Here is a 22359-nt window from a genome sequence, read left to right on the forward strand (position 1 = left end):
AAACTGTCCGCATACCATTTCCCATATGTACCTAGCTCTGGAATGCAATGCATTCTGGGGCCTGCATGCAGTGGGTAACATCTTTTGTTGGTGTTACCTTATAGAAGTCTACGGGCTTCTTTCCACATTTCCCCCTGAGAGGAATCCGATCAGATATCGCCCAGCACCCCCTATAGCCCTCTGCACATGTGCAGGGAGACTCCCGGGTCCTAAATCCGGAAGTCCTGATATCACAAGGGGCAGCACTGATCAGGAGAGCTGTCCTTTTGCAATATGTAAGTACAATTGCGATTAGTATCTATGCTGTAAGAGGCGGGATGTACAGCATCGCTGATGCAATGCTTAGTACATCTCGCCCTTATTGTAGGATGTCCACTTAGATGGTTGTGTTGAATAAGGGAAGTAGGGACTTGTTGTATACTGTTTGAATGTAGGTAATCTCTGGAATAGTAACAGGAAGATGTTCTGTCAGGAACTATAAGGGGCAGATTTATTTACCTGGAAAAGGCATAAGGAAGTGATAAACCAGTGATAAGTATAAGGTGATAAACGCACCAGCCAGTCAGCTCCTAACTGTCAATTTGCATATTGGAGCTGATTGACTGGTATGTTTATCACCTTGCACTTATCACTGGTTTATCACTTCCTTGTGCCTTTTCCAGGTTAATACATATGCCCCTAAGTTACAATAATGTGGGATGTGTAGTAATGTGCCCCTCTCATTTCCACACATCCGATGCATCTGATAACACCAAATGGGGTATATTATTATCTACAAAAAGATGTATTCAGGTACTGAGGAAAGGAAAGCAGTCAGGATCCCGGCTGTCGGGAACCCGTAGTCAGAATACCAACACCGGGATCCAGACACTAGTCTGAATGCTGACACCAGCATTCAGAAAGGGGTCAACATTCCAGCCGGAATCCACACAACCAATATCCCGCTGCACAGGTAAGCTGCGGGGAGGTTAGGTTTAGGCTGCGTCCCGGGGGTTAGGGTTAGGCTACGGGGAAGGGGGGGTGGGGTTAGGCTCCCCCCTCAGAGGGTTAGTTTATGAGACGGGAGGGTTAGGTTTAGGCAGCGGGGAAGGGTGATTAGGTTTAGGCACCTCCGGGGGTGGTTAGGGTTAGGCACAAAGGAGGGAGGTTAGGGTTAGGCTGCGGGTAGGGAGGGATAGGTTTAGGGGGGTGGGGAGAGGGTAGAACACCCTTAACACACGTCTTTTGAACTCCGGGATCCCGGTGTCTGTATTTTGCACGCCGGGATACCATACACCGGGATCTCATACTGATTCCCTGAGGAAACCTATTTTAAAAAAAATGGAATTACTTTACCCAATTGTTTAACACTGAAACAGGCACAAACTTTGCCTCCTATATGTGAGACAAGGAAGAGAAAGTTGCTGAGACAGCTAGAACTCCTTATTAAGAACAGCAAGACACTCTTTGGAGTGGACTCTCGAGAAAGAATGTCTCTTCAAAATAAGTTAGAGGACTAAAGATATCTGCATTTCACTTGTCTACTGGTATATCTGATTATCAAGGACTGAAATCAGGGTTTGCAGTTCAGACAAGGACTGAAATCAGGGTTTGTAGTTAAGATACAGCATAAAGGAAATCATCTTGGCAAATAACAGAGGTAGCGGCATCTATTGATGAGTGAGAAGTTACATTTACCGTTCCAGCCTAACCCACATTCTGCACAGGTAAGGTGTAATATGAATTGCTGTGTGGTGATGCTATGGTGCTTACAAAGTTATGCAGGAGAGTTTGACCAAATTTGCAAGCATGGGCGCACTCATATACTTATATATGCAGGATTGCATTTAATTGTGAAGATGCTGGCGTACAACGGTTGTTGCTCTTGTAACAAAGTTAAGTTCAAGTCTACAGACTGTATAGGTTATTTTTTTAGCATGTTACAAAACAAAAACATACATCTAACATGGAAGGGAGATGTGTAGCTATGTCACATAAAATAGCATGTTGTCTTCATATGCTTTTATGACTATTCTAACCACTCACATCATGACGGGTTGTCCTTTAAAATAAAAACAAAACAGTGTCTGTATAAGATATCCAATTTAGGTGTAATAGACAAGAAAGATAAAAATTTGCAGCTAATATAGGTAAATGGGGCAGATGTATGAAGCCTGGAGAAGTAATAAAGCAGTGATAACGAAGTGATGAGTGGAAGGTGATAACACACCAGCCAATCAGCTCCTGTCATTTTTCAAACCCGTAATGATTGGCTGGTGCGATATCACCTTCCACTTATCACTTCTTTAACACTGCTTTATCACTTCTCCAGGCTTAATATATCTGACTCAATGTATTTTACAGCTTTGTACTTTGTGTTATGGCTCTTGTTCCATTTTGTCTTTTAGGTCCCACTCTTTTTTAGATATGTAGTATGCTGTGCTCCATCAGCATGGCTGTCACAGAAACTATAACCATAGTCATGATGACACTTGGTGCCTGAGCGTGTTCACTTTGTCTAGCCCCTTATATCAGGCAGAAGACAATGTGGTCAGCTGATATGCACATATGGAGGTCTTGCCCGCTAGGAGTGTCTTCCTTTAACGATCCCTACACTTGCAGTGTAACAGCAGGGCTCACTCTTAATCTCACTCCTGCCGGTTTCCTGCTGCGCGCTTCCATTCCAAACCTTGCTAAATCTACTGATAAGCTTAATATGCACATGTGATACACAACCTAGCCCCAGAAAAAGAACAGACCCCACACCTGCCTGCACTCCCTGAGGTAATTAACCATATTTGGCTTGTATCAAATATGGAGCACATTGCCGTCCTGATGAATAACATACTAAAGACCTTCCATAAAATTTGGACCCTGGTTCAGCTATCACAACACTCCAACCCCCGGGCACCACTTGAACATGTACCCGCTGAGTCTGGGATTACATATCCTTCCTCTCTTCACACCCCTGACTCGGCCTTCATACACATTTCATTCTTATTTCCCTTCCCCATTCGCATTCCCTTTCCACTTCTTCTCTTGCTTTCCACCCTTAGCCTGTCAGTTGTCAGTTACTAATAAACAGGGACATTAGTAAAAAAAAACGGGTATGGGTCGTTGGATCGACCCAACTTAGGTCGACGCTCATTAGGTCGACCACTGAAGGACGACATTTCCATTAGGTCGACATGGGCGTTAGGTCGACATGTACTAGGTCAACGGGTCAAAAGGTCGACATGAGGTCTTTGACTGTTTTTGGTGTCGTTTTTCTCCGTAAAGTGACGGGGAACCCAAATTAGTGTACCGTGTCCCCTCGCATGGGTCGCTTTGCTTGCCATGCTTCGGGCAGATTACCATTCCAGTCGTAGTCCATGTGGATCATTAAGTATGAAAAAAATCCAAAAAATTAAGAAAAAAATGTGAAAAACCCATGTCGACCTTTTGACCCGTCGACCTAGTACATGTCGGCCATGTCGACCTAATGCACACCAGGTCGATCTAATGAGTGTCGACCTATGTTGTGTCAACCTAACGACCGTAACCCAAAAAAACACCTATTTCTTACTCAATGCACATGGGGGGTAATTCCAAGTTGATCGCTGCAGGAATTTAGTTAGCAATTGGGCAAAACCATGTGCACTGCAGGGGAGGCAGATTTAACATGTGCAGAGAGAGTTAGATTTGGGTGGGATGTGTTCAATCTGCAATCTAATTTGCAGTGTAAAAATAAAGCAGCCAGTATTTACCCTGCACAGAAATAAAATAACCCACCCAAATCTAACTCTCTCTGCACATGTTAAATCTGCCTCCCCTGCAGTGCACATGGTTTTGCCCAATTGCTAACTAAATTCCTGCTGCGATCAACTTGGAATTACCCCCATGATCTCTACGCCTCATTTATGTGTGGTTGCTCTAATTTCACTTGTTACACTTATTAGCTTTTGTTGTTGTTACTGTATACCTTGTCACCACCTGTGATACCCTTCTTCTATTTGTACCCCAAAACACAGCTAAAGAAATATTATTATTATTATTAATAATAATAATAATAATAATAAAAATAATAAGAAGAAGAATATTTACTTATAAGGCGCCACAAAATGTATTCAGTGCTTACAAGGTAAACATAGAAAACAGTAACAAAGTATAAATACAATATTTAATATGCAATGACCGATCCAAGCATACGTATAGTACACAGCAAAAATACCAAACATCACACGCTGGGTAGTACTAATAACAAGGGCAGGGGCGCAGCAACTAGCTGTAGCTAGCAGGAGCATACAGAAGCAAGTCAATGGGTGTAGGGGGATCCTATACCCAATATATGGACGAGCAGTCACTGAAGGGGAGCAGGAGACAAGGGAGCAGAGCTGAGCACTAGTGATAAGGTGTGTCCGTCTAAGAGGGTGTAGTATGAGTGGCCGACGATCGGGATCCCGGGGGCCCAGGCATACCGGCGCTGGGATTCCGACCGCCGGCATGCCAGCAGCGGGGCGAACGCAAATGAGCCCCTTGCAGGCTCGCTGCGCTCGCCACGCTGCGGGCACAGTGGCACGCTACGCTGTGGGCACGGTGGTGCGCTACGCTCGCCACGCTATTTATCTATTTATTCTCCCTCCAGGGGGGTTGTGGACCTCCAAGAGGGAGAATAGTTGTCAGTATGCCGGGTGTTGGGATTCCGGCGCTGGTATACTGAGCGCCGAGATCCCAAGAGGTGGCATACTGATTACCACCCGTCTAAGAAACATAGAATTTGACAACAGATAAGAACCACTTGGCCCATTAGTCTGTCCTTTTTTTAACCTATAGGTAACCTCAAACCTATTTCTATTTAAACCTTAGTTGTTTGTCAGAATATTCATATACATAGCCCAAGCATGTTTAAATTGCTCTACTGCCTTAGCTTTTACCACCTCTGACGGGAGGCTATTCCACATATCCAATACCCTTTCTGTTAAGTAATTTATCCTTACGTTTCCCTTAATCCTACCTCCCTGATGAGTTAGATGTGGATCTAAGTTGTGTGGAAATGCAAGTCTCAGCATGCCAGGTCCTGCAGCTTCTCAGTCAAAAGTAAAGGTGCATACACACTTGACGAGATAGTTAACAATATAGCTAATTTTCACCGTCATGAACAATATCATGTGTATGCTCCAAATGACTCGCAAACGATGAACGATGCGTGGCCCCTCGTGGCGTTACCAAGGTTCGCTGTTACCTGTGCATGCAACTCAATTTTGGATAGAACTTTAACACCGCTGTGCACATCATTCAGTGTGTATGCCGCGAACGACGAATGACACGAACAACGAAGTGTATTTAAATTACATGCTTAGCCTGGTGCCTGAATGATGATCATTCATCATTTGAAAATCGTTTGCAAATTGCTCATTGTGTATGCTCAATACTGTTTGCTCAGGGACACTTCTTTAGTTCAAGCAAAATCGTTAGCGACATCGTTCATGGAGGGAATCGTCACGTGTGTATGCACCTTAACACTGTTCACCTTGTCTATGTCCATTTACTTTTAACCCTGGAACTCCCTCCACATTAAATGCAGCCCTCAACCATCCTCTACACGGGTGGTCTTCTGTATGCCGAATTTCGGCATCCCGGCGCACAGTATACCGGCGCCGGAATCCCGACACCCGGCATACTGACAACTATTCTCCCTCATGGGGGTCCACGACCCCCCTGGAGGGAGAATAAAATAGTGTGGCGCACGTAGTGCCCGTAGCGTGGCGAGCGCAGCGAGCCCGCAATGGGCTCCTTTGTGTTCGCCAAGCTGTCGGTATGCCGGCAGTCGGGCTCCCGGCGCCGGTATGCTGGTTGCCGGGAGCCCGAGCACCGGCATACCATACTACAACCTTCTACACCAGTGGTAGGCAGCTGCTGCGGAACTACACATCCCACACGCCCCAACAGCAAAACTGAAACAAGAGAAGCTGGAATGTGTAGTTCCACAGCATCTAGAGTGCAGCGGGTTGCCCAACACTGGTGCTGAGGATGGTCAAAGCAGCCTACCCCTGCTCTATACCAGTGTTTCTCAAACTATTAAATTGAGACATTTATTTACCAATACCCCTCTCCAGGCCCCACTAACACCACAAGTGGGGAGACACCATATATCCCGGAGGTTCACTGCATCTCGAATATTTATAATTCTACACCTATGACAGTTTTCTGTGCAAAAACACATTCTGAGCCTACCCTGACCTACAGTAGGCTCTACAGACATGCTGAGATGTGCAGTCCACACAGTCTCCATCAAGGTATTTATCTAACTCAATTTATATTTCTATTACTCATTCCAAGAGAAGATAACATATATTGGTATACATATTTATTTGTATTTGGAGGCTCTCCTGTGCATACCCTCCTGTGCTCTTACTGTTGGTCTTGCCTCTTATGTATTATGGCTGGGGGGATGGGGGGTGAACTGTGCGCTGTGGGTGCCTTCTGTGGCTGGAGGAAGCCTCCTATGTATGCTCTGTGGCTGGGGGTTACCTCTGTATCTTCCTTGGCCCCATGGGTTGTTGTGCCTTCTGTGGCTGGAAGGTGCCACCTGTGCTTACTGTGGCTGGGAGGGAGGAGGAAACTGTGCTCTCTTTGGCTTGGGGGCCCAACTGTGCTTTCTTTGGCTGGGGAGTCCCCCAAATGTGCTTTTTTTTGGCTGTGGGGGCCCCAACTATGCTCTCTTTGGCTAAGTGGGAAGACAACTGTGCTCTCTTTGGTTGGTAGGACCCCCAACTGTGGTCTCTATGGATGCCCCCCCCCCCCCCCCCACTGTGCTCTCTTTAGCTGGGGCCCCCCGACTGTGCGCTCTTTGACTGGGGGGTGCCCAACTGCTCTCTTTGGCTGTGGGGGGACCATCTGTGCTCTCTTTGGCTGTTGGGCCCAACTGTGCTCTCTTTGGCTGGCGGGCCCCAGCTGTGCTCTCTTTGACTGGAAGAAGGGGGGGCAACTGTGCTCTCTTTTACTCTGGAACCCCAAAACATTGGCCTGGAGGAGGCTTAACTGTGCTCTGTGATTAGATTTTTGAAAACCACTCAACTGTGGGCATGAAAATCAGATCTGCATCAGGGTTTCAATCTAGTTTTATGGTACACAATGATGGGACACTCCTAAAAATATTTTGAGCCTGAAAATAAACACATGAAATGAATGGGTAAAACATGGATCTTGACTGCATGGAATAATGTACTTATACTGACAGTAATATTACATTGTATCTTGTCTGCACTCATGTTCCCCTTATGTATATGCCTGTCACAGGAACCCATGATGGATATCAGGCACTCCTGTACACATACCCATAAATCTGTGTTGTACCTGACGGTAAAGGTGTCACAGCCTGTAATAAACCAAGACTGATCATTTTACTATAACTTTGCATTAAGATAGAACAAAGCATTGCCTGAAGGAAGAGAGCGACCTGGGGATGACAGAGTCCAGAGACCTTATATGAAGCGCCCTATTGTTCAGGCTGGAAGCAGTGTAAACAGTGGTGTGTTGCAGAAACAAGGTGGGGGAAATTAACACTCACTACACTGATATATAGATTGCCTGAGACATTTACAGCAGACAGAATGTTGGAAATAGCTAATGCTCATTCTGTTACATATACGTATTTATTCTTTATATATATGTAATGAACAAAAGAACCTTATGAAAATTTAAAATTAAGCGCTTTTGTGCTGAAATGATTGGGCACTTCCATTTTACTCTATCTTCTTGCTTTCATCTCATATTAATATTGTGGGTGGAATACATACGATTGACCGACGAACACGATGCCGGCTGTCAATATCCCGACAGCTGCATTCCGTCCGCCAAAATGCCTTCAGCAGGGCGAGCGCTATGAGTCCCCTTGCGGACTCGCCGGGCTGCGGGTTCGGTGGCTCGTTGCGTTTGCCACAGGATCTATTCCCACTCTATGGGTGTCGTGGACACACACGAGTGGGAATCCTGTTGCGCCGGGATTGGGGCTGTCGGGATTTCGGTGTAGGGATCCCGACAGCCGGCATGTTAACTGCAACCCTTGTGGGTGTATGACAAAAGCTTATCTTACAGTTTTGTGCAGTTATCAGTATATACTGTAACTGCAATTAGATACTGTAGCTATGCACAAAAGGTGCTGCTGACCCACTAACCAGAGGAAAAAGCTTTTGTGCTGGGTCACATGAATTGCACTAACCAGTCATCAATTACCCCCTCAGTGTAAATATGTGCTGGTTCCTTTTTCTTTATCATTACCAATGTGCGTGCACGTGAAAAAAACTGTGATTTCCATATATGCGTGAACAGGGGAATAATGGTACATGGACACCAGTTGGGTTCCTGCAAGAAATAATCTGCAAGTACAGAGGGCCTAATTCAGAGACACACGTTAACGATGTTAACGAACATCTCCGATGGTTTGAGATGTGGCACTCTGAATGTGTACCTCTCCTTCTTGACATCACTCAGTGCCCTGGATGCTGCAGCAAGTTTTTGACAAAACCGGGGCCTGTCAGCCTGTTTTCTAGACATGCCAGAGGCCATGGCTCTGCGTCTCCCAATGCAGGCTTACTGGTCTCCGCAGCATGATTACACCAGACATCCTTCCTGAGTAACCTGACAGTTACTGATATGTCCAATGGTCATGCAGCGGATCACAGAAGCCTGAAGTAGGCATATTTTAACTCAAGATGACTTCTGCGGCTGAGGCAGTGGGGCCCACCGGGGGGGGGGGGATTGGGTTCCCCCTGTACCCCTATGGGCCAGTCCAACCCTGTCTGCACTGCACCTGCTGACAACTACCATTGGTTCCCGGCATTTATGTTCTCCAAACACAGCATTGCTGAAATTGCAATGAAATATGTGTATAAATGCTAGTGTGTAATCATTTCCAAGGTGACAGACACCGGATCATAATCAATAAAAGCCAGTATGCGTAATAATTTGTAAGGGCCCTGAGGTAAGTGTGTGTTATTTGTTTAGTTGACTCAGGCTGGTGTATAAGAATATTTGATGTTGTATAAGCTGGTGTAGAATAATATTTTAAGGTGCTTGGGCTGGTGCGTAAGAATATTTCCTAGGGGGCACCGACTGGTGTATTATCAATTTTGGGAGATAGGTTATTGCAGTGGTTTACAAACACGGTCCTCAAGGCACCCCAATGGTCCAGGTTTTAAGGATATCCATGGCTCAGCACAGATGCTTAAATCAAAATGACTGAGGTACTAATTGATACACCTGTGCTGAATCATGGATCACCTTAAAACCTGGACTGTTGGGGCGCCTTGAGGACCGCGTTTGGGAACCGCTGGCCTATTGTGCAAACAATTGTGGGTGCGTGACTTTCTGGAAAAACAGTGCAGTGTAATAGGGACACATGCATGTGTAATTGTGTTGTTGTGGGCACAGGTTTTGTATAATTGTGGCTGCGTATTATATAATATTTCCTGTAGTCGTTTACTCGCCAGTGTTACATACAATCCTGCCAATGTGCATAATCTACCCCTAAAAATTGTTGTAGTATCTTGCAAATATTTACTTAGAGAATTACACGTCCGAACTTTTGAATTTAGCACCAAACCTTTGGATAATTTTGTCAAGGCCCTTCCTGAGTACAGTAGGTACAGTATACAAAACTATCAGGTAACTATATATTATATTTAACATTATAAAACTGCAAAAATGCATCATCTGCATTTAAAAAACCAAACCAACAAAACCACTGTTGTATAGATTACACAATGCAGCAAATACAGCAGCAAGCCTGTGTCCTCAGCTGACTGGTCTTTATATATAGTGTATAGAGAACACGTTACAAGCATACTTTCTCTGTTATAACACAATGCTTGAATGCAATCAACTATTTTACTAGTAGAAATTATATGTGAGGTATCCAGACTATATGTTCTTGTTTTGAAGCATCAGGAACAATTTACTTGTTGCCCAGATATTAATAAATTAAAAATAAACCTACTAAAATAATGTATATGTTGGCAATAACTTTTATTCATTTTATTTTATATTTTAGCTATACATTGTAATATCTGTAAGAAAACGTCTGTGACTCATTAAATATAATCTGCATACTGTATTACATACATCTATACTGTATTAAGCTATGACCTACAGTAATAGTACATCATATATGATAGCTTTAATTATATAGTCACTTATTTCAAATCTATGGATTAATAATTATGACAAACTAATAAGTGTAAAATTGTACATTTATATTGGATCAGTAAGACCCGGGATATATTGAGGGCATAAAACATTCACATTAGATACATAAAGTATAGCCAATCAACATTTACTGCAAAAAAAATAAAAAATCAGATTGCAATAGTAAAAAACTGACAGATCTAGAAATATGTAATCTACCCCTTCCACGCATACAGCAATATCCTGGGTTATTGCACTTGAACACGCATCAACCCAGGATTTCTGCATGTGTGAAAGGAAACAACCCAGAACTAAAGTCCTGGGTCCACAATCCTGCGCCCGACCAGGGTCACGAAGTTGAGACCCGGGGATTTGCTGCCTTCTAGACCAGGCATATTCCCGGGTCGCATATCTGAAAGAGGCATTAATAGCCTATTTCTCCTACATAGACAGCAATTTTTCACTTTAAGTTAGTAGTAGCTTCCAATGTTACGTCCAAACCTGGCACCTGTAGTAAATGTACAAAGACCTCATTTGTTTAGTCATCAGCATCTATTTTGACACTATGCTCATAACAGTAAATGAACAGACCTATACAAAATATTTATTTCAAATGTGTTAATGATATATCTATTCTATGCCTATTGCTCATCGTGGTTTTCAGTGTTTCTCATGATAGAGATCTTTCTGAGTTTCAGCACTTATTTACATTTCACAAAGAGCACAAGACCCATCCTGGCTCCTCCCTAATGCAACCATATGCAGAAACAAAGCACTCAGCTTATCCATACAACATGTCAGATATTTAAGGCTAAATAATGCAGATTGTGAGAAAAGATCCTAAAACAAAATACTGTAGCATCTTAGAAAAAAAAAACTGCAACGAAATGAAGCAATAAAAAGGTGTGATGAAGGGATATAAATCTACATGTGGTGGTCTGAAAATGTACAGTACATGGCAGAGTCAGCAATACAGAGTCAGCAATATGGCTACAGTGTAGTAATTTACAATCCTCTCAACATACTGAAACATCAGGAACATCTACTGAATTAGTTTTAAAAAAAAAGGTATTCACAGCGGCACCGCCGCTCCAAACTCCCTGCCACCCGCTTAGATTTCATAAATGTTTTTGTATTATAAATCTACTGCGTTACTGTAGAAATATATTTTGTAGAGTACTAAATCAGCAATAAAATATATAGCAATTAAAGTAAGATTGAAAGAAACATGGAAAATGAAGGTACACTACAAGTGCATCTGATGTGGAAGCAAAATTCTCATTTGCTACAAAGTAACTACAGTATGCAGCATGGTAGGTAAACTGTTTGATATATAACGTTATTTTTTTATCAAATAAATGTAGTTCCTACAACTCAATAATGACCCTGTTATTCTTTGCAAAGGAAATGAAAGATGGTCACATTTTCATTTAGTAAAATATTGTACCTTATACGCAGCCAATGCTAAAGAAGGAGACTTATACATGGCAACGGTAAGTACTGTATGTGCGAAGACTGATGGCAGGGACAAAGAATTTATTTTATGGTAAAAAGTTGATTTTAATGCCAGGATCTACAGTATATTTCCTTTAAGATTTGAAAAACTTATTACACTGATATATATATATATATATATATATACATACAGTATATAATATATATATATATATATATAATTGCAAAGTGCAGCTGAATCTGCTGTGCTACTGTATATAAAAAACTATGATATGAATATATGAATAAATATATCTCACTCAATTATATATATATATATATATATATATATATATACATAGTAGAGAAGGCGGCACTCTCAGGTCTTAGACACTTTAAATCACAGGCAGCGGACCACTGGATTAGTGAAGCACTGGTCCAGGGGTCCGCTGCCTGTGATTGAAAGTGTGTAAGACCTGAGAGTGCCGCCTCCTCTACTATGTGTATACAGCACCTGCTTGCTATGGATGGCACCGGGCACCTATTTTAGGATCCTCCATACCGGAGTGCCAAATATCCTCCTACTGTGTATATATATATATATATACTACAGAATTCAATAAAGCATATACAGCCAAATAATGGATATATTGCTAAGCTCCATTCACACCACTACATGACCTTTTCACTGTCCCAGGTCTCAGAGGTTTCCCATGATCAAGATAATAGTATTTTTCTGCCCACTAGTATTCTCTTTTCTTCTAACCTCAGTATGGGTCCCATCCATTTCATTTAACCCCTCTGTCTTAAATCATCCACTACCAGCAACATTCTCCCCTTCCATCCCATTGGGATGATGTATCTTACCCTGCTATCCTAAATCTATTTATTGCAGAATCTATATTTACTAATATCTCATTTTCACTTGTCCTGTCCCACTATGGCTCTTGTGTGCTTCTGAAATTTTAGATTGTAAGCCCATATGGCATGAAACTCTATACTTCTGTCTTTAGACTATAAAGCATGTTTTGCTTGAAGCCGGGGAAGGGTTTGTATTACACATTACTGACTGTATCATTGCAAATTGTAATTAAAGATAAGAGCAAAGGCAAAAAAAGCAAAACAATTTTTGGGAGCACTCGTTTGTAATAGTAACATACAATATGTATATAAAGTAAAGTGAAATTACTATAAAGCTTAACATTTAATAGTTCCCTGATATAAAATAACTGTAAATTATTAAATATCTTTAATTATAAGCATGTTGTTTAGTAATCATTAAAAACGTGATTGCCTTTGTAACAAATAAGGTTCAAGATCAAAAGGTTTATGGGTGAATATTTTGATTTATACAATTCAGGATTCCTATGGGATTAAGAAAATAGGATGAATCCACAATGGTCACTGAATAATTAGGAGATGAGATAATTAGCAATCTGTGATATGGTGGGTGTTAGGAATGGAAAGGGCCAGAAGAAGGGCCACAAATCAATAGATACAAAGTATTCGTTTCCTAATGAGCAAATTGTAACTGATGTACACTGTGTTTTCCACAGAACACCTCTGCAGTCTCCAGCTCAAATCTCCAATGGTACTGAGTAACTTTATGGCAGCAGACTGTGTCATCATAACACAGACACGAGGAATGAATGAAGAACCTGCTCATCTGTCAATACACTTCCTCTCTACAAGTTGTGCTCTTGTCAGGCCAACAAGACGTCCCACTGATGAGCTGGGAGGAATTCGGACTCTCTCTGCAGAATCCACTTCATTGTGTGTACAACACAACACAGCCTTATCCTGATGTGCTGTTAGCCAGTGTACTCTCTATATGAATGACACTTTTATTCATTTCTCTGCACAAAACTGCTGAAAAGTACTGAATAATAAAACCTGATGAACGGGTAAGTAACAAGACACAGGTTTGTCTTCCTGCCAGTTACAACAGGTTTTATGTAGCACCTCTGAAGATTAACCTGTTCACTTCTAGGTGAACGGAACATTCAAAGCACAACCGTAATGCCCATTCCCAGCGCAGGATAGGTCAAAGTACTAATTCATCACATAACTACCCATGACATGGAATCACTTTTTAAATGTCAAGATAAAGAGCTTTTGTCCAAAACAGCTTTAACTGTGGAGAATAGCAGAATATATATATATAAACCCAATAATTGCAGGTAACACAAATAGCTGGAAGACAGATTAAACATGCTCCAGTAATTGGGCCATAGTATGTGTTGTTGGCTGTGTACCACAATGTTTTTTGTTACTACTCAGGTGAGTCATTGTTTAGTGGAAGAAAACTTTCAGCTCTGTCTGTGAGAACCACGTCCCAGGAATAATATGGGGAACTGTAAACTTATCTGGAGTGGAAATCTGAGCTCACATTGTCTTACGCTGCAGTAAGGTTTCTGCACTCTCAGGAGTTCTCTTGTAAATAGGGGTTTCTCCTTATAAACTATCTTTATCTTTAAATCTTCTGCAGAAAGCTTATTTTCCAATGAACTAGTTAAACTTTCACCTTCTCCCCTACTTGACATTAGGATAAGGTGCCCAGGTTTTTTTTATTTTTTTTAAAGTATTTAATATTCTAAATCGTAGCAGAAAATAATTTGCAGCTGTGATAATATGCCCTCCTCTAAGCTTTTTTTCTTCTTCTTCCAAATCAACAATATAACCTGGCTTTTCCTAATAACAGATAAAAGAAGAAGTCTGTGAATAATTAGTGATGGCAGGCTAAAGCCAGTTCATGTTCATGATACTGATAATAAACTATAGCCCCCAGGAGGACAGGTAACTACTTTGTAACTTTGACCCCATTCACTCTCACATTACTTAACTGGGCTACAGAGCCAACATTACATCACTTACTAACCATTGGTCCTTTCTCATTAACCCACTAATGACTACTCATCCCTCAGCTGGAATGCACAACTTCTGTGCTGCACTCATCACGAAACGCTTTACCTCTTCCTGCTGCTTTTTAGTAACACTATAGAAACTCCCTACAAAGTACACATAGAAATGTCACTTGAGCCGTACAATACATGCATTGATATATTCACAAATATTAAAAAAAAAAAAACTTCAAAAATGAAAAAAAAAAAAAAAAAGAGAGAGAGAAAAATGAGCAACTAACCTCATGGACATCACTGGTTCTGTATTCCCTGCTGAGGCGCAGAACACGAGAGCCCTGGAATGAGTGTATGTAGAACCAGAGCCAAAGCTTAACTAGCCTGTGTGAGTCATATCCTTCCCATTTGATTCCCCTCCAGATGGTGATGTAATGCCCTGGCCCTCTCTCTCTCTCTCTCTCTCTCTCTCTCTCCCTCGCTCTCTCTCTGTGCACACCACCCCTCCTTCTCATTTTTAGCTCAGTGCTGGTGAAGTCACCATTTAATTCTGGCAGAGCTGCAACAAAAAAACTTCAATGTAACCAAAACAGCCCAGGGCAATGTTCCAAACTTGGTGGTGCAATTGCCATTGGAAACGAGATAAACAATAAGTAAAACAGTGCCACCCCTAAAAAGCCAAACAGCTGTCAAAAACATCACACTGAGTCAGTGCTCCCAACTATCGATGATAAAGGAAAGTATGCCATACATTGACATCAGGAGGAGCGAGAGCAAGCATTACACTGGAATGGTTTTCACCCTCTGCTCAATGATGAAGACTACTGCTCTCATCATGTGCTCTCCATTGGGAAGTGTGTTACATTTTTGCAATGGTGCTTCTTGGTGGAATAGTAATTAATAAAGGATACATGCTTCAGGAGAAGGTGACGTTACAGCAGAAAGCTGTGTGTCACCATAATACATGTAATATACAGTAGTAGGCGGGAAGCTGGAAATGTATAATAACTGAACCTTGTAATTTCATTCATTAGGAAAAAAAAGCTTTTTAGAAGCAGACTAAATGGTGACAATGAACACTGACATCTGCTATATAGAAGCTGTGACACTATAACAAAGCAAGATTCATTTGAACAATCTTTGTGAACAATTTAAACTGCATGAACCACAAAAATGTGTACGACTACAGGTCAGCAACTTATCAAGCTGTAACCTTTTGTGTCACCTTATTCTTTGTGTCTTTAAAATTGCTGAAAATCCACTATAAATGTAAAATGCAACATACTGTAGATACATGTACATGCGTGTGTGTATATATATATATATATATATATATGTACGCCTGATGACGGTTTTATAATAAAACCGAAACGTTGCAGTCATTGACGGGGTGATGTCCTGTTATTTATAAGAAGTCCTGAGAGTGCCGCTCACACACATCGCTATATATATATATATATATATATATATAAATACATACATACATACATACATATATATATATATATATATATATATATACATCCTCTTTAAGTGCATCTGCTTGATTTTCAGGGAGTAAATCATAACTGAACACATAGGTAAGCTGTTAATGTCTATATGTTATTTATATATATATATATATATATATATATATATAAAATGTAGAGAAATAAAGATGAACTCAGGACACCGTATCATCTTGCAGCACATAATCTTAAATGGTCAGCGTTTCAGAGACCTTTTAATCTACATTGTCAGGACAGCAAATACGTATTTGCTGCACTGACGACAGAGATTAAAAGGAATCTGAAACGTTGAAGATTATGTGCTGTAAGGTGTCCTGAGTGCATCTATATTTCTCTGCATTATTATTATCCTTTAGTTGGACACCAGGGACCTGCTGCTGTCACATAGGATCTATCTATCTATCTATCTATCTATCTATCTATCTATCTATCTATCTATCTAACGTCCCCCTCTTTCTCTCTCTCTCTCTCTCTCTCTCTCTCTCTATATATCTTAGAAGATAGGCAGCATAACCATTAACTCACATGTGCTTGATTATTTGCTGTGTGCTGCTATATCTTGCTGATATATAGATATATATACTAGGTGCTTCATCGCGCCCTACGGGCGCTCTTCACACCGTCGCAAGGGGCTACGCCCCCTTAACCCTTGCATGCCTTTCTGGGGTTCAATATTTGTATTATATAAAGTATTACCTGCATTCCTTTGTTAGTGGTTAAATATTGCACAATGAAAGGGCGTGCGATGGTGAAGGAGGCGCAGCCCCTTGCGACGGCGTGAACAGCACCTGCAGGGCACGATGTACAGAATGTAGCGGGTGCGGGGGGGACTGCGGATGGTGTCTGTAGATGTTGCAGTTGACCTTATGGAACCAAAATTCAAAAGTACTTCAGACAAGAAATCCCTAGCATTTGTACAACAATACCAACAAGATAGTGGATTCAATGTAAATACGGCTAAAGACCTGTGGCCTATTGTTACTCTTGATCCAGAGTTGAAGGGATTTAAAGGTTACAAAATTATGCCTTGTTTTTCTAGAAGAAAGAATCTTAAAGATCTCCTTGTTGTTAATGATATTACGCATCTCCAATCATCACCAAAAACGAATTTTCTTTCAAGAAAGCCTGGCTGCTATAAGTGCACAGGTTGCACAACCTGCAGCTATCTGGAACCTGGAAACTCCTTTAATCATCCGCACACCGGTAAAAAAATAGACATTAAACATATCCTGACTTGCACCAGCAAATTCGTCATATATTTTATACGTTGCCCATGCGGGCTGATGTATATTGGAAAGACTACCTGTACCCTACGAGAAAGAATGGCGACTCACAGAATGTCGATCAGGCATGCTTTAGAAGGTTCTGATTCTGAACAGCCTGTGGCTAGACATTTTAAACTGCATCAACATAGTTTGGCCACCTTGCGGTACAAGCTAATAGATCATGTCCCCCCAAATGTAAGAGGAGGAGACAGAGGCAAGAAACTCTTACAATTGGAAGCAAGATGGATCCATTTCTTGGATACGGTGGCCCCGAGAGGATTAAACGAACAATTGAATTTTAGTTGTTTCATGTGATTGCTCGTCCTGCTATTGTTTAAAATGCAATGCCTTTTCTCCTGCCCGAATCATGCCTATACTGCACACTGAACTTATCTTAAAGTTGCGACTTAGTATCAGATCGCTCAGTAATCTTTATACAGTTAATTCTTATGTAGTTATTGCGGCTTGTAAGCATGTTGTCATGGTGATGGTCATTTTCACATTTTGTTTCTACATGTTGCTAGGTAACGGAGGGTTCGGCACATGCGCACAAGAGCGCACGTCGCGGGAGCGTGACGTCACCAACCCTGCGTCCAACAGTCTGTTCGTCTCCATGTGGGTGTCTTCACGGGTGTTATGGTATAAAGGTAAGGTTTTTATTTATGTACTTTGTTCTGACGAAAGTTTTGAAAAATAAAACTGAAACGTTAACAAAAGTGGAGGCGTGCTGCGCCCGTTTATTTAAAGATTTAAGAAGTCCGTATGAGTGCCACAGCTTTTCGTCCTACATATCACCTTGCTGCATAAGCACTGTATTGGAGGCACCGAGGCATCTTAAAGATCTGGAGACGGAGTGCCGGCATCACAAATTTGTATATATATATATATATAAATACATACATACATACATACATATATATATATATATATATATATACATCCTCTTTAAGTGCATCTGCTTGATTTTCAGGGAGTAAATCATAACTGAACACATAGGTAAGCTGTTAATGTCTATATGTTATTTATATATATATATATATATATATATATATAAAATGTAGAGAAATAAAGATGAACTCAGGACACCGTATCATCTTGCAGCACATAATCTTAAATGGTCAGCGTTTCAGAGACCTTTTAATCTACATTGTCAGGACAGCAAATACATATTTGCTGCACTGACGACAGAGATTAAAAGGAATCTGAAACGTTGAAGATTATGTGCTGTAAGGTGTCCTGAGTGCATCTATATTTCTCTGCATTATTATTATCCTTTAGTTGGACACCAGGGACCTGCTGCTGTCACATAGGATCGATCGATCTATCTATCTATCTATCTATCTATCTATCTATCTATCTATCTATCTATCTATCTATCTATCTAACGTCCCCCTCTTTCTCTCTCTCTCTCTCTCTCTATATATATCTTAGAAGATAGGCAGCATAACCATTAACTCACATGTGCTTGATTATTTGCTGTGTGCTGCTATATCTTGCTGATATATAGATATATATACTAGGTGCTTCATCGCGCCCTACGGGCGCTCTTCACACCGTCGCAAGGGGCTACGCCCCCTTAACCCTTGCATGCCTTTCTGGGGTTCAATATTTGTATTATATAAAGTATTACCTGCATTCCTTTGTTAGTGGTTAAATATTGCACAATGAAAGGGCGTGCGATGGTGAAGGAGGCGCAGCCCCTTGCGACGGCGTGAACAGCACCTGCAGGGCACGATGTACAGAATGTAGCGGGTGCGGGGGGGACTGCGGATGGTGTCTGTAGATGTTGCAGTTGGAGGGGGGGCAAAAGTGGGGGTGGGGCCCGGATGGGGAAGAGTCGGGAGGTGCTGCGGGTGGGGGAGGGGCAGAGGAGTGGGGGATGCAGATTGGGGAGGGGTCCGGAGGCACTGCAGGTGGGGGAGGGGCAGGGGTGCCATGGGTGGGAGAGGGGCAGGTGTGGGGATGTTGTGGATAGGTGAAGGGTTCCGGAGGTGCTGTGGGATGGGAAGGGGCGGGAGTGCCGGGGGTGGGGTAGGGGTCCGCAGGCGCCATGGGTAGGGGAGGGGCAGGCACGGGTGGTGCGGCGCATAGGGAAGGAGGTCCGGAGGTGCTGCTGGTGGTGGAGGGGCAGGTGCAGGGGTGCCATGGGTGGGGGAGGGGGGGGCCGCGGATGGAGGAGGGTGTCTGCAGATGCTGCGGGTGGAGGGGGGCAGGTGTGGGGGGAGACATATAAAGGGGGTGGATGGTGGAGGGGGCCTGGAGGTGCTGTGGGTGGTGAAGGGGCGGAGGAGTGGGAGCCGCGGGTGGTGTAGGGGGTCTGGAGGCACAGCATGTGGGGGAGGGGTGGAGTGCCGCATGTGGTGGAGGGGAAGGTGCGGAGGTGTGGTGCATTGGGGAGAGGTCTGGAGGCGCTGCGGGTACTGTACCTGCCAAAAAGGTAGTTGGAGGGTATGCAGTAACAGGGCCAGGACAGGGGTGACAGGGTCAGAACAGGGTTGACGGGGCCAGGACAGGGGTGACAGGGTCAGAAAAGGGGTGACGGGGCCAGGACAGGGGCGACGGGGCCAGGACAGAAATGACAGGGACAGGATAGGGGTGACAGGCCAGGGTAGGGGTGGCAGGAACAGGACAGGGGTGACAGGGCCAGTATAGGGTTGACAGGGCAAGCACAGGGGTAACAGGGCCAGGATAGGGGTAACAGGGCCAGCATAAGAGTAACAGGGCCAGCATAAGGGTGACAGGGCCAGCATAAGGGTGAAAGGGCCAGGATAAGGGTGACAGGGCCAGGATAAGGGTGAAAGGGCCAGGATAAGGGTGGCAGGGCAAGGCCAGGGGTGACAGGGACATGACAGAACACAGGGCACGGGAGAGATTGGTATTAGGGACAAAATAGTGGTGACAGACAGATGTGTCTTACCGGAGTCACTGCTGCTGGCTGCTGCTGTTCCACTCCAACCTGTTGGGATCTGCTGCTGGTGGAGACTTGGCATGGCTGACTCTCTTAGGCTGGAGTCCTGCTTCCTCTGCCCGTCCGCATCCCTCCCCCCCTCCTCAGTCACACACCGCAGACCTCGCACAGCTGCCGGGCACTGTGGTAAGGGGAGACTGGGAGTGACTGGTTAGCCCCCAGGAGATGCTGCGGCTAGAGGGAGGAGGGGGTCGGAGCCTGCAAGCAGCTCGGACTTCTGCAGCATTACCCGCCGGCTAAAGTGTGTGAAGGAGCTGGGCGCACCTCACTGTGGGTGGCAGCGCTGCAGCTAGCGGTGGGGTTGCCGGGGCTGGAGATAACAGAGGCAGTACGGAACCTGCACAGCGGCAGGTGCCCCACAAAACTGCAGCTAAGAAGCGTGGAGTGTGCCAGAAAGTGACGCTCCTCCGCGCCAGAGAGGGGGGGGGGGTCAAGCACACAGTGAGCCGGTGCCCGTCTGTCTGTACGGCATACCCCCTCACACACCCCCATACCTCCCAAATGTCCCGATTTTCGCGGGACAGTCCCATTTTTTTGGGTCTGTCCCGCTGTCCCACCCTAGGGTCGCAGTGTCCCGCGGTAACGGGGGGGTCAGTTGGAAAGCTCCTGTACTCGCTGTTCTGCTTAGCAGAGCAGCGGTGAATAGTGGAGACAGAGGGAGAGGGGGCATCAGGGGGTATGGATTAAGGGGGGGTTCCAGCAGCAGAGCCGGATTAAGGGGGGGGGCAGGGGGTACGTACCGTCGGCCCCACAGTTTTAGGGGGCCCCCCGGCTCGAGTAGCTCTGTCCCAGCTCAGAAGCTCCCCCCCCCCGTCCTGCCAGCAACAACGGCAGCATTGTGCTACTGTCAGCACACGCTGCTGCGTATTGGCAGGTCTGTGGTGTTGCAGGGAGGCAGCAGTCTCCCTGCTTTCTTCTGCCTGTGCGGGTGTGTAGAGGGGAGCGACCACCCCCTCTGGATTTACCCCTAGCTGAGGGGCCAAAATTCCATGTAAAAAAACCGGAATTTGCGTAAGGGGGCGTGGCCTCGCGTCCCGCTATTAGGCCACGCCCCCAACCCACAGCAGGCACAGCAATGAGATAGGGCTCCCCTGTCTCAAGTGCCCTGGCCCCCCCGGACTCATAATCAGCCCCTGGGGGCATGCCAGCAGCTCACAGAGTGCTGGGCATGCCCCCTCACTGACGAAAACGGGGGCCCTCCCGTGAAGCCACGCCCCCTTTTTGCCGAGTGTGTGTCCCTCCTTCTGCCTGAAGAAAGCTCCTGCAGAAAGCTGGGAGGTGTGCACCCCTGCCTGTGCCATGCCCATACTATCTGCTTCTGCTCCTAGTCTCCTATAGATTTGGCCAGATCTGTGACTCATTTGACTAACTCCGCCCAGTGTTGTGACTCCGCCCAGCGTTAGCAAATGAATCACAAAGTCACAGATCTGGGCTATTATATAGGAGATATATATATATATATATATATATAAAAAACACCAAATTATAAATCAGTACCTTTATCTGCAGTAATAGTTTTGATTGTCTCCCTCACACTGCTTGGATGATGCAGTTGTATAACTCCTTGGTAGATGTCTGTCCACTGGGATAGACAATAGAGCAGAAGCCAGTAATAACATGGCAAATGCAGTGACCCGTCATGGAGCCTCCACAGTCTGGGGGAACCCACATATATCAACAGCAATATACTTGGGGACAATGTGGCATATATGTACTTGGATTTCTGTCTTGCATAAAGTTATCTAGGGACATTCTATTTAACACATCTGTGGTGCTTTTAAATAACACTGCCAGCATATCTTATCATTTTATTGGTAGGGCCCCTACAAGTTAGCTGCCCTGGGGCCCCCACAAACCTTAATCTGGCCCTGGCAGGAACAAATAATAGGGTAGTACATTAATGCAAATTTTAATTAAAGTTTTAAAGTTCTTTATCTGTAGATGTTGATTTTCAATAAGACAGGCAAAGTTGGCTGTGAATATATAAATACAAATTTTCAACAACTTATTACAATTAATGTTTGAATATGGAAATCGTCAAATCTTCAGCAGTATAATTTTTGTTATTGGTTCAGCAGAATCAATACTATATTATTATTATTATTATTATTATTATTATTATCATCATCAGATCATACTGTTTCTATCAAGCTGGCTCTTTTAACTATTTAAAGGCCTGAAAAACC

The 22359-nt window shown here is 43.7% G+C and overlaps 1 protein-coding gene across 5 annotated transcripts in view; it reads right to left on the bottom strand.

Annotated features, from left to right (window-relative positions):
- The window catches only part of CREB5 (cAMP responsive element binding protein 5), a 775500-nt gene that overhangs the window by 213049 nt on the left and 540092 nt on the right, over positions 1-22359 (bottom strand). The window contains exon 1 of one of the 5 annotated variants that reach the window (XM_063921976.1): positions 14720-14783. The exons of the other annotated variants lie outside the window; for them this stretch is intronic. Within the exon in view, the coding sequence (XP_063778046.1) occupies positions 14720-14730 (11 nt within the window). The 5' untranslated portion in view covers positions 14731-14783. Of the gene's footprint in view, positions 1-14719; positions 14784-22359 lie in introns of those variants that run through there. 5 annotated transcript variants of the gene reach the window in all.

The sequence above is a fragment of the Pseudophryne corroboree genome, chromosome 5 (assembly GCF_028390025.1).
Source record: "Pseudophryne corroboree isolate aPseCor3 chromosome 5, aPseCor3.hap2, whole genome shotgun sequence".
Lineage (NCBI taxonomy): Eukaryota > Metazoa > Chordata > Amphibia > Anura > Myobatrachidae > Pseudophryne > Pseudophryne corroboree.